Source organism: Epinephelus moara, chromosome 3 (assembly GCF_006386435.1).
Source record: "Epinephelus moara isolate mb chromosome 3, YSFRI_EMoa_1.0, whole genome shotgun sequence".
Classification (NCBI taxonomy): domain Eukaryota; kingdom Metazoa; phylum Chordata; class Actinopteri; order Perciformes; family Serranidae; genus Epinephelus; species Epinephelus moara.
Genome location: NC_065508.1, coordinates 8,795,563 through 8,808,907, shown reverse-complemented (window position 1 = coordinate 8,808,907; position 13,345 = coordinate 8,795,563). Strand labels below are relative to the sequence as shown.

General features: G+C 41.3%; 1 protein-coding gene across 1 annotated transcript in view; it reads right to left on the bottom strand.

Annotated features, from left to right (window-relative positions):
- gabra6b (gamma-aminobutyric acid type A receptor subunit alpha6b) overlaps positions 1-13,345 on the bottom strand; it is a 35,289-nt gene that overhangs the window by 9,456 nt on the left and 12,488 nt on the right. The window contains exon 9 of the mRNA XM_050041368.1: positions 4,922-5,178. Coding sequence (XP_049897325.1) covers positions 4,922-5,178 — 257 coding nt within the window. The remainder of the gene's footprint in view (positions 1-4,921; positions 5,179-13,345) is intronic.

Below are 13,345 nucleotides of genomic sequence, written 5' to 3'. Positions count from 1 at the left end.
TGTCCAAATTAAAATGCAAAGATGCAACTGAAGTGCTGTCCAGAGCTTCCAAACCAACAGGCAGCGATATAAATGTAACACAAAAAGCCACAAAAAGTAGATGTTGGCCAATTAGTGCCCTGAAAGAAAGCTTTTATTAGAAGGTGACCTGGAGTAGTGACCAAGTCACTGTCTAGCGCATTCTTAAAATTCTGTTCCAAAACATAGTGGAAGAGTAACTGCACATTTATGTGTAAACATGTAAAAAGTCCTGTTGGCAAGGTTAGGGCCAGCACTATTATGGTAATGACTCGCAAATGAGATAACAACACGCACAAGTAAAAACACAGCTTTCTCTACCACAATACTACTACGAAGCCAGTTCAGCTTACCCAGGATACCTTTTCGTTATCTGGTTTGACTAACCCTAACATTGGTTGTATGGATAACCAATATTACAAAGCTGGTTAGCATTTCAGTCAACTCTTCATTTTCCTATCCAGCCACGAGCATGTTCATGTGAAAGAGGAGGGGGTGTTAATTACAAGCAACATCATCAGAACCATGAATGAAGTAGGCTGCTTCATATCATATGAGATGAAACCGTGCCGAAACTGTCTATGACTGCCAGACAGTAAAATGCCAGTGGTGTGGGATGTAAACAATGCTCTGTAATCTTATAACGGCAAATGTACAATCACTGAAAATACTATCCAAAAATTCACCAGTGGACTTTAATTACATGCAGGTATCACTGAGATATGCACCTATGTGACAGCGGTATCGAGTATTTTTTGCTGTTTAGTTGGTTGATGATGAATATGTTACATAAAGCAATTTAAAGACTTCCTTCTACTGCAATAACAAGTGGAAAAGAGGCCTAGTTAATCACTGACCAGAATGTGCCATTTATAATAACAAGAGCCAATTAACAGTGTGTGGATTATTTTACCAATTAAATATGATCTTTTTTTTCTAGTTCTCATCACACAGGTGTCCAATGTTATTTTGAGCTGCAGTGATGAACCAGAGAGTAAAAGTAGCAGCACTGTCAGTGATCACTGCGGACTAAAGTAAGTAAGCATAAGTTCAAATACAGCTAAAATCATGTGTATAGTGTGTAAACGATCTCTCTGTTTGGAGTGGAAATCAAGCCCTGGAACAATTAAGTTTTTCAGTTGACCTATAACAACATATGGGCTACTCTTTTTTTACCTGAGACTCTGGACTTTTGTCCATGGATACCTTTTTCCTAAAGTGATCTGACTGGTCAGAGGTGTTTGCGTGTGGACAAAAGGATAAAACATGAGAAAAGCTTTGTTCGCATATATATTCATGTATGTGTGGACCAAGCCTTACCCATACAGATCATTCAGGAGTTGCACTGATTAGTGATCAGATAGATGCTTCCACAGTATGTCACACCCTCTGTATGAATCTAAGTTGTCTTCTGTTTATATGAGATTGGAACAAAGCTGGCTAGTTTCAGGGTTATCTGGTCAAAATAAGTTAAAATAAATAAGTAAAAACAAGTAAAGATCCAGTTTTATCAACACCATATTTAACATTTAAATCAGCATTATATCAACAAAGACCAGACCTGGATGTTAGATTCAGTCTTGTTGTTGGTATGCAGCCATTTTGTGATTTAAAATGAAGTCAACCATAAGTTTTCCCACTCTACCTGCAGCTACTCTGTGTGACAGCTTTTGTCCATGTTGACTTCTGCTGTGAGAATGATGTAACCACAATCAATCACAGTGACAACCTGTGGTTGTGCTTCTTCTTAGCACTGGCTGGTCAGCTACAGGTTCCTCCACCACTGGGATTTACAGTTATCAGCACCGGGGCACTGTGTTGTATCACCTCCTCTTTCCTTTCATCACTCTCCCCCTCACTCACGGCACTTGCTCAGTCTTACACTTGAATGCATTGCAGACATGCTTGTGTTTTGCACATGAGTTTATACAAGAACACACATGCAAACTATATTGCATTTTATTATTTCCTTTTTTCTAATTCCTGTACATTCTCCATGCCTGAAGGTCACCACTCTGCTGCTCTCCTACATGGGGTTTGTCAGGATTTACTTTCTCACTGAGAGTCCCTATCAATTAATAGAAACAGTTGAGACAGTGTCACTAAGAGGGTTAGTCACACAGAGCTATCCCAATGCCTGCCAACACTGTCATGTCATCTGACTTGTCTCAGCTCAGGCCTCAGGGCTATTCCCTTTTTAGAGAAAGAGCAAGGCAGAGAATGAAAGGAGCTGAACCCACACAGATGAAAAGCCCTGGAGTTAGGAGTGGTGAAGCGCATCGATAGTGTGCACATAAATGCACAACCAGGCATATTCATCCGTTTAGAGCATATGGTTGGGACAAATCAAACACACAAACTTGCATACACACATGCATCATAAACAGAGCTTCCTCCTTCAACCGGCATAACCCTCAGCACTCTGTCAAAGTGTCAAGCTTTACAGGATCCATAGAGGTGATCTATGAGAGCAGCATACATCTCTTGATGTCATCAAAACACTGCAGCGAGAGTTCATCCATTGACAGACATATTGCTTTGGCAATAACAATGCCATGAAAACTGTGGTGCGTATCCATAGTCAGTCTGTGAATCATATATATGTCTCAGTTTGTCATGTGCATTTGAAAGACACCACTTGGAAATGACACTTATGTGCCTCTGAGCTGTCACAATTCAACTTGACAGCCACAGTAGCCAACTTGTTTGTTTGCTGTTTCAAGTCTTTATATTGAATGGTATCTTGATTAAAACCATACGCCAGATGTCACAGATTTACGTACCAAAATGGCACACATCAGGGTTAGGGCTTTATAGCATTTTATTGAATCTAAATCTTCTATCTAATATTTTTTTCCAATACTACTCAGATACACATTCAGAGTCTGTGTACATTTCCTTGCCATCATTTAGGCGGTAGTTCGCTGTGTATGGAAAGCACAGACACCTACGGGCTATGAGTGCTGCAGCCCATTGGCACAGTACAGTGCGAGACACATTGCAAAACATTGAGTGACAAATACAGAGCCTGCCAGTGTTGCCTGGTGGTCTTGTCTTGCAATTATAACTAACTACTGTATCGAGCCTGTGACCAACTCTTCAATTCTGCTGACACATTTGGAAAAGCCATATGGTAAATAATTAGAGCTGAAAGTGTAAGCGCTTTGTGTAGCTGCTGAATAATATATGAACTCCCAGGCTGGTGAACATACATAGAAAATAAAAAAGAAAACATATTTGAGACAGATGCGTACTTCACATTCCCATACTTCCCTCCATTACACACACACACATACCCACACACACACACAGAAGAACAGCTGATAGACAAAGCATACAACCTAAGAGGTTTACATATTGTCTACCTTGTTTTCTGCATAATGGGGCAGTTATATGCACTGAACCATGCGGTGTGGTTTAAAATATCCATACATAAATTATAGACTCAATGTGCAATCTTATACACAGTGTGTGATGTGGCCTTTTTGCCCCAAACTACAAACTGCAATATCACAGATTACTAGGGCTGCCCCCTAATTGTCGACCAAATGTTATTCAACCAGAAAGGTCATTAGTCGGCAAGATTTCATTGGTTGCTTAGTCACAGAAAAAAACACACACAAAAAAAGAATCTCTATTAGGAGCTGCACCTCATCGAAATGAATCAAAACTTATATGACTGGACCATGTGGGAATTTAATTTGAAAGGACAGACACAGGAAGTGGCTACGATCAGCGGTCAGAGAGGAGTGCGTTACAAACCAATCACAGCCGACAGATATCTTTCCCTTCTTCTGTAAATATTCAGTCTGATAAACATGGAAACGTTGATCATTTTAGTGCAGGGCTACCCAGAGCTTTACATCTGCCCCACGGTCGATAGGCCGATAGCTCTGCGCTCAGGATTTCAGGTAAATAGGCTATACGGTGCTTGTTCAGGTTGCTTAGCAACCTCACATGCAACCTGCCGCCGTGCTCTTGAAAGCTGGCACAAAAAAGGCACAAGAGTAGCGCCCAGAGTCCGATCTCTCTTTTCCAGGTGGTTAAAGACACAGCCTCTAATCTCCAGGGCTGGTATCTGCGGTTATTCCACAGGCTAGTTAATAACATGTCGGGCAGGAAATCCAAAGTGTGGGATCATTTTGAGAAGGTGAAGGACGAACCCAAGGTGATATGTAAACTCATCTTCATTGGTCGACTACAAACATGACGTATCATCTGAAACATGGAAGTAGCTACATGCCCATTAGCCCACAGCGTCATTAACAGGCGGCTCGCTCAGTGTGTGACGTGCACTTGTAGATAAAATATAGGCCTATATTAATGAAGGTTCATTAGTATGGTTTTGTATTTCTCTGTAATGTAGCACAGTGTTAACAATGTTACTGATACTATTCTTTCTCACACCTTCAACTCAAACCATTGTGTTGCCCCGCCAAAAATGTTCATTTAATTATTAAATTAATATCGTAAACATGCAGGCTACTAGCTAAATATGGCCCTAAATGACGACTATTGGTTGACTAGGAAAATTCTTAGTCGCAGGCAGCCCTACAGATTACCTACTGCATGCCTTCCTCTTTGTGGACATTTTACCCTTATATTAAGTTAAAGGAAACAAAAGGAAAGCTCCAACAACTTCAGTCAACTCAGGCAGCTCATCAACATCAGCACCAAGATGACAAAAAAAACTGTGTCAGCAAATTTGGAAACTGTAACTTATTTCATCCAAGCAATCCGTTAAAAATGTCTTACTGTAAACATTTTGAGTGAAAAATAGGCCCTGCAGTCGTTGCAGTCCATTTTGATTAATTTTTAAACTATAACTGCTACTGTTGCAAATTGTTCAAGATCTAACCAGACAGGTTATTTTCAGTTCGTAACAACCAAGCCATCTCCTCACCTGGACATCTCCATCGTGTCCTTAGTGAGATAGACGATCCAATAGACCAGGTTGAAGGCGCCAAACGAAAGGGGGAAGAGGATGCGTGAGTATTTGTCGATGATGCTGGTGCCAGTCAGGACGTTGTTGGCCGGTACGGCTGAACCCTGCTGCAGGAAGGCTTGGGCATTGACAGGTGGGTTGGGGAATGTTTTGGCAGGGCGGTCAAACAGCGGGGCAGAGTTCATCCTCTTCTTCAGCACACTGCTGGGATCCACCTTTGAGAGGCAGAAAGGAAATATAGAATCTCTAAGAGGAAATTGACATTAAAGGAAATGTTGCATGATGTAATATGAGGGTTTTAATTATACAACTGGTGCTGTGCTGTTCCCAGAGAGTCATGAAAGCATCATGTTATGTGCAAGGAATGTTAATACTGTAACTGATTCTGCATGTAAAAGGACAACATGTTATAATGAAATTTATATCAACACGTTGCACACAGAATAAAAAAAAATCATAAAAAATGAATCCTCATGTTGTGCCGTATTTGCGCAGCTGTGAGTTGAACAGTCCATGTGGGAAATGTGTACGTGAGCGAAAAAACTGCCTGGAATAGCAATGAGCACCACAGTAATTAAGCTCGACAAAGGAAATCAATGATGTTTTGTTTCTGATTTGATGTGATTTCAATCAACCCGTTCCATGAAGATTGATACAGTTGTGGGAAGCAAACAAAACATATTAAACAAAAGGGGCTCGCAGTGTATTGACACATGGTTATCGCTATGCCTCATCAACTTTCAGTAAACCAGTGTGATCTCAGCACATGCTCCCTGCTCCAATAGTTGTAAATCAGCTACAGTATGTGTGCGGAGAGGATGGGAGAGTACATCTGGGAAATGGGTCAAGGAACACCGTGTTGCCTGTAGGTAGAGTCAGAGAGAGTGAAACAAGAGAGCCATGGCTTTTTATAAACCAAAGAAAACTGTGTAAATTACTGTATAAACCTGGAGTACCACAGAAGGAGCACAAACAGTCAGTTCTTAATGGATCAAGGCAGAGACTCCATTAAGGTAGTATGGAACTAAGCATTGTCCATTTTCAATTTTCCTATATTATCCACCAGAGCAAGTTTATGATTCTGAAATAAACCATACTTTAGCAGAATACTGTTCACTGCAGTGTCAAGTTTGACTGGTTGCTCACAAGTTTTAGGAAATAAACTCCCCATAGTTCCCTGATCGATCCAGTGTTCAGCTGTCGGGCTTAGTCACTTCACTGTGGATGTTTTTTCCAGACCACAGTCTTGGAGCCAAAACTGAACTTGTGAGATTTAGGCTGGATTTGTGAGGCTGCAGGATTACATTCTCCTTTACAGGTTGAGAAACTATCAAACTGTTACAATCCTCTGGCTGCGGGGAGCCCTTCCAAAAATGCGTAGCGGTCAATCTAAAAATAACACTAAGTTAGTGCCCGGGTTGTTTATTTCACAAATCTTAAGTTATTTCCAGATGCAGTTGTTTCACCCAACGAAAAATGATTAAAATGTAGTGGTAGCAGTATGACTTTGTGTTCATGCTCATCTTCACAACAACCTTATCAGTGTTTGTCTTGCAGCTATCTTTAGACGTACAATTCATAGCCACTCAGCACTGTGGATTTGTTACTATAAGTTGAGCCCTCCTGTCATTCCAATTCTCCATAAAGGTCTGACAACAGGAGCGTTACCATGGAAACATGAAACAGAGAAAAACAAATGGTGAAGGCCGACAGATGAAGGTTGGTACATGTTTGTAAATTACATGATTGTGGCTCGGCTTGAGTACATGCAGTAGGAAACTCCTTCTCTTTGATCTGAAGCAGTAAACTTTGGTAAACTATAAAACTGTAATCCATCGTCCCCCCGAAACACAAGATTATCTTTCACTGTGGTATAGTACTGATAGTTGCCAAGTATAGGAATATAAGATGTTGCACTATGATTAAAAAAAATCTGCACTTCTCGTCAGGCTTCATTAGCGTGAGATATTTCTTTACTGGAATCTACAGTAAAACAATCATATCAGCTTTTCACCCGTGACAAAAACAAGAGTTAAACTGTACCAGGATTGTGAAAAGTCTATGGGGTAGAAGAAGGAAGAATAAAATAATAGATTGGCACTGGTCAAATCCTATAGCAACATGACAGCGGGGAAGAGCTTTGAGAGGGAGTGGGTCCTTCTGATCTAACAGCTGGCCACCCTGATGTTAAGCCTACTCATCACTCAATTACAATGTGTGCCCTTATCTGTGAGTTAGGTATGCGTCCTCCTGTTGAATTATTATCTCCGCCTAGAGGGGATCATGCATTTGGTTTTGCGTATGTGAGTGTGTGTCTGCAGCTAATCTCAAATACTATTGGACCACTATTGGATCAAATCAAATGCAGTGATTCATAATTGTTGAAAAACCTGACTTGTTAGCTGCTTTATATCATCATTGTCTGCTGACTTTTCACTCCTCTTAACTAGCCGATAGGGGCCACAAGTTTTCCGGCAATCGACCCAGCTATAAACAACAAGCCTTATCGTCTGTTGCAGGCCACATTTTGGTCTTCGCCATGGCTCAAAAAAACTGATATCCGTAGAAAAGCTTGTTCTTATTTTGAAATGGATCATCTGTAGATTATTCCATGCCCAATAGATACACTAAAGTTAGTCATGTTACGAGATGAATTGCCACTCGTTTTTGTTACCCTTGCCGCCATCTTGACTGTAAAGGAGCCAAGAGGGACAATTCCATTGGCTGCAGCTCTCCGCAATCCATCTGCGACCTGGTTTTGCTCGGCCGCTGCATGGCATGGTACCAAACCAGTAGTGTTTTTGACAGGGAGCGTTTTGCTTGACTTATTTTGTCAGTTTTTATTGATTTGGTAATTTTTCCTTGATATTTGGGCTTCTACCATGAGTAAGTAAGTAGGCGACATAGTCTCCTTTGGTCTATATTATTTGCCTCCATTGTTATTTCCTTGTTTGTTGTGCTGTAGCCTTGACAGACAAAGTTAATACCACTCAAAGTCAAGTTGTGCCTTGGCTCTGGCAAAAGTAGATGAAGCATGTTTTTCTTAGCTTCTGGGAGTTTCTGAAATGCATCTGCTGAAATTAAAAGATTTGTCTCGGGTGGCAGCGATCAGCCCTGGCGGCTACTTGGCCAAATCTCCAAACCAGGCTGCGGCTTCAAATGTCAGCTCCCTATCATTGTAATGCTTCCTTCTGAGGTAAAAGATCATGCAGTGATTAAACACTGCGTGCATGACCTGTGTGTGCGGCGTACTGTACGTATGCGCAGCTGATCCGATACACAAGCTATTTTTGATATTGACAACAGGCTTGCTTGGCTTCTTCCTGGTCAAATCCCTGGGGGATCAGCTCCTCTTCTCTTTATCCACTGCTCTAGATTTCACCAGACCCACTTTGACATGGGGAGGAGGGGCACTGACTGATAGATGTATGGATGTTGTTTGGGTGTGGGCAGTTATGTGTGTGGGTGGGCGGGGGTTACATGTGAGAGTGTTTCATAGTGTAAGTGTTGGCTTGAATGTGATATAACGTTACGCTAGCTGTGCACTAACGATATGCCATGGGAGTAAGTGCAAGGAGGTTCATCTGCGTGGGTGCTGAGTGGGTGTGTTTACATTTGTAGATGGTTATTAGATGGTAGAGATGAATATGTGTATGTAAATGCTAATGCATTTGAGGCAAGGCTGTAGGTATCCTGGATATATCAGCCATGACACTTTTTATTGTTTAGATTTTTTTAGACAGCAAGAGAATAAAATGAATATAAAGTGGGATTAAAAATGTAAAATACACATTATTTTATCAATTAGTGTTTCTGCGTCATCGTCGTTATTTATCACAAATGCCTCGAGAGTTGGACCAGTAAAAAGATGCAGTAAAGCTGAGTGAAAACAAAGACTGCCTGATCATCAGCTACAAATAAAATGCAGTTTTACACCTTCACGACATCCTCTAAATATCACACTACATTCTTAATATCTACTGCAGGATTGTTGGTTGACATGCAAGAAAAGAAGACTCTGAAAGACTTGTTTGACTTCTGTTTCTGACAGGTCATCCTGTGCTGCCTCTAGTTATATGAGTTCACACTCTAACTTGAACCCTGGTATAATATAAGCCACTAGCTTGCTATGTGACTTCTTCAAGATGGAACTATAAAGGATGATATAAACGATGCTAGTAATAACACAGCCCCCGTTTGAGACCTCAGCAAATGATTTGGTCACATTGTATCCCTTACACAAAGCTTAGGGGAAAAGTCAAAACATTTCACAAATGTCTTCTTTTGGTCCTGAATGATAAAAAGGTTGCCCAGGGTGAAAGTAACTTTTAAGTCCAACATTTCAACAGACTGAGCCACTCCACTCTGCACCTTTTCTCCACTGGACAAATGTTAAGTCTGCTACTGTGGCTTGTTGTGGCAGATATGTTGCATAATAATCACTGGTTTCGCATCACTCTGGTCAGACAGACGACATTTATGAGATTTGGAAAACAGCTTTGAAGATGCAACACCCTGCTAATTAAAAAGTTTGCGAGGAATGCTGTGTGACCAAAGCCCTATTCGCATGGAACTAGAATTACTTGGGGACATGTGATTTAGAAATTACCCCCCACATCTTTGTTTCATGCAGCGCATTTGCACGGGATAAGCAAAGTCTGTATTTTACTCAAATTTACTGACATTATCCCCTGCATATGATTCAACACAGAAACATTAAACAGCACTACTGGCTGTACTGTACGATGCTAACCTCCTTTTTTTTCTTTTAAATGTAGGTTAAACCAGTGGTTCTCAAATGGTGTGCCATGATGCCAATCTAGATGTGCAATGGGATTTTATGATAACCACACATTATTATTGCAATATTCAGCTGGGCCTATACAAAAAGTTATGAATGAATTTTTAAATGACTGCATCACTATGTTGTGCACACCCATTTCCTAATAAAGAGGCAGTATATTAATAATTTAATTCAATAAACCTTCACAGGGAACCTATTTGTAGCTGTTCGCGCATGGGAATTTTAAGTGTCAGACACATCAAAAGCCCTGATTGGCAGCCAGTGTGAGGGATGGTAACATTTAAAGGAGAAAGCAAGGAGTGGGACAATGGATTGTTTTATTGTACGGAGCAAATTACAACAAAGCACCACCGAAGATGACCAACCACCGACAGAAAAGAGAAGAAAAAAAACAGTCAACAGACAGTATCACCAAAGCTACTAGTCTTATTTTTTCTTAATTTTATTGTCTTATGTTGTGATGAGGGTGATAACACACGTTATAGATGCTGTTGTGCACAGATATAAATACAGGTGTGCCTTAAGATTTTGGATTGCCCTTTAGTGTGCCACAAAAAGTCGAAAACCACTGAGTTAAACAAAATGAGCATAGCTTTAGTTCAGGCAGGAGACGATGTCAAGCTCAGCTCACATCCCAGCTACATCAGCTGATCCCAAACAGCCCAATTAACTTATGGAGCAGCTGATTGATGGAAGGGAGTCAGCTGATAGATCACATGATTCCTTTCTATGCAACCAATTGGCGAATCTCATTCAGGGTGCTCTATTTAAACTGCTACTGTTGCTGGCTCCTCTCCAAGCTGCTTTGTGAACTACCTCCACCCCAGCTCCTCCGTTTCATGTTGTGTCTGACTTATCAATGTCATTTCTGTTTGTAACTGATGCTGCTCTGTTCTGTTCCTGGGGGTCTTTGCTGCTGCTCTCCCTGCCTTAGTCTTTCCATGTAGGCACATGGAAGGGCAGGGAGGTATGCTCTCTCTGCCTCAGGCTTTCCTCATTTGCACGTGGAAGGGCAGAGAGGTGTGCTCTCTCAGCCTAAGGCTTTCCATGTAGGCACATGGAAGAGGCTTTCTGCATAGCCCCAGGAAAGGCAGAGGCCCCAGAACAGAGCCATCCCAACAAATATAATACTGCAAAAAGAAATGAAGTTTTGACTAATGTGTTCCTGACTGAAACGGAACTGATCCTGCCATACATTGTCATGTTATCCATCTCATCTTTTTTTTTCATAGATTTCACTGATTTGAGCTTGCTTTGTCTGTGAACGGGTCTCCATGCTGTGTAACGAGATGAGCCTCCTGCACTCAAAGTGCTCTCAAAACTTTCATCTATAATTGCCAATGCTGCTTCCACAATTCTCGCCCGGGAAAGAGGCAGAAATGAGGCACAAAGAAAACAATAAACCTTAATATGACCCCAAATCACCAAGACGCCGATTCACTCAGTACTATTGTTGTCAAACGACCTCTGTGTTTGGCAAAATAAGGCAGGGAATTTGCAATGAAATTTTTACTTGACAAATGACGGACATGGCAGATCCGCACGAGATTAAGATTACAGACGACCTCCGCAATTATTACAAATTACTAGAGGTCCCCTGGTAATACTCGTCCCATGCAAATGGGGCTCAATTCGCAGAATAATATAGTGCTGGGGTCATGGTGAGGCTACTGACAACAATAGGAATGCAGTGTAGTGAAACACTAATAATCCAAGCATACACATAAATAAAAAAATCTTAGATGTGTATGAAAAGTAAAGACACCCTGTGGAGTATTTGATTACTAATGGTGTTATGGAGCAATTTTTGATGATCATTTCCATGTTTTTATGTGTCTTGTTCTCACACAAATGAGGACAAATATATAAGAGCGTATGACAGAATGTGCTTTCCTGCTGATTGCGGAGATCAGTAATGTAAATGTGTAGTGCATGCAATAAGCCATAAAACATAAAGATGACAAAGACGCCAAATGACAAACTGGCATTTACCTCAATGATTGCCTATGTCTATCACAAAAGGGGGTCCCTATCATGCCTCTTTGTTTCACACTGATCTGCTGTACAGTTGGCAGATGTAGGCCTCAAGGATACACACAATGTATTGTGAGAAACACTGAGTGTAAACAAGGAAACTCCACAGGGTAACTTTAGATATGGTACATGAGATCTGTGTTGTCAAAACTCTTGCCTGAGCTTGAAAATCACAACACTCAGGGCTAATTATCAGGGCGCCAAAAATCAAATCTGTCCTGATTTAATCAGGACGTTTCCCCACCCAAGTGGTGATCACCAATCCTGTGATTGCCGACACCTGTGGCTGGGACTATAAATAAAGGTCCCTTCTGTCTCTTTCCCTCTCAGTTTTTTTCCTCCCACAAATATTTTATGTTCTGTTTATTTCCTGCACCACATACTGCACCACCTACTCACACACACCACTGACAATGCATGCAGCACCCTTTACACACACCGATAAACACCCCCTTCCCCTTTGTGTTTACAGTTGTATATCTGACTCATTAAATGAAACGTTTATCTTATGTAGCTGTGAGGTTTCCATTCCTGTTATGGTTTCACCTGACAGTCATAACAGGTCGTAGTGTTTAAAATCGTGACTGTTGGATGGCTATTTCTATTCCCAATGATACACCATTGTGTTTTTTTCCCTTTTCTCTGTGTAATGAAGAGTCTTTCCTCCTACATATTTGTTGAAAGCAGTCATTTTCCATGATGCATCCCTCCCACTCTCTCTTTCGCTCAGTGTAACTCTCTCTCACACATGCACACACACACAGACACACACACAACACAAAAACAAACCACACAGGCCCCTCACAAGCATCTCTCCATCTTGCTCCACAAAAAAATGGACTGGGCCAGCTTTCTCAGCCCCCACTCTGCTTCATTGTGGTGGCTGCCCTCCTTCTTGTGAGCCTGCAGTGATCTGCTGGATATTCCCTTAATCTATGGCTCTTACATAATCTGCAGCAACATCGTTCACAGAGCCACTGGCTGTCTCCTCGTGTCACTCTGTGGTTATCACACAGTTACAGGGCAGAACAGAGGACCAGGAGAGAGGGATGGATGGATGATAGATATACAGTAGATTGATGGATGGATAAGACATCATATAGAGTGATGAGTGAATTGTGTGGATGTATGGGCCATAATTTGCTGCAGATTACGCGTGTGCATATATACGTGCCTGTATATGGGTTTGAGTGTGCGCTGCAGATTATGTGTGGACGTGTGTTCCAGTGTGGGACTGTGAGGACAAGCATGGATAAAGTGGAGATTGTGGTGTTCCAGTGTGTGTGTGTGTGTGTGTGTGTGTGTGTGTGTGGACAGGACATTGAAGCAAGAGGAGGGATGGTCAAGTGNATGGATGAGATGTAAGCGAATCTATGACAACTTTCTCTGGGATGATGCAGAGGATGAACGAGATATTGTATATAGGGTAAAGTGTTTACATCACAAGGGAAAAGAGATATTGTGCAGCAATCTAAAAAGAAGAAAAAACGTATATGAATTCTATTAAAAAAACATCTAGTGCAAAGAACCAAACACTAGCGGTG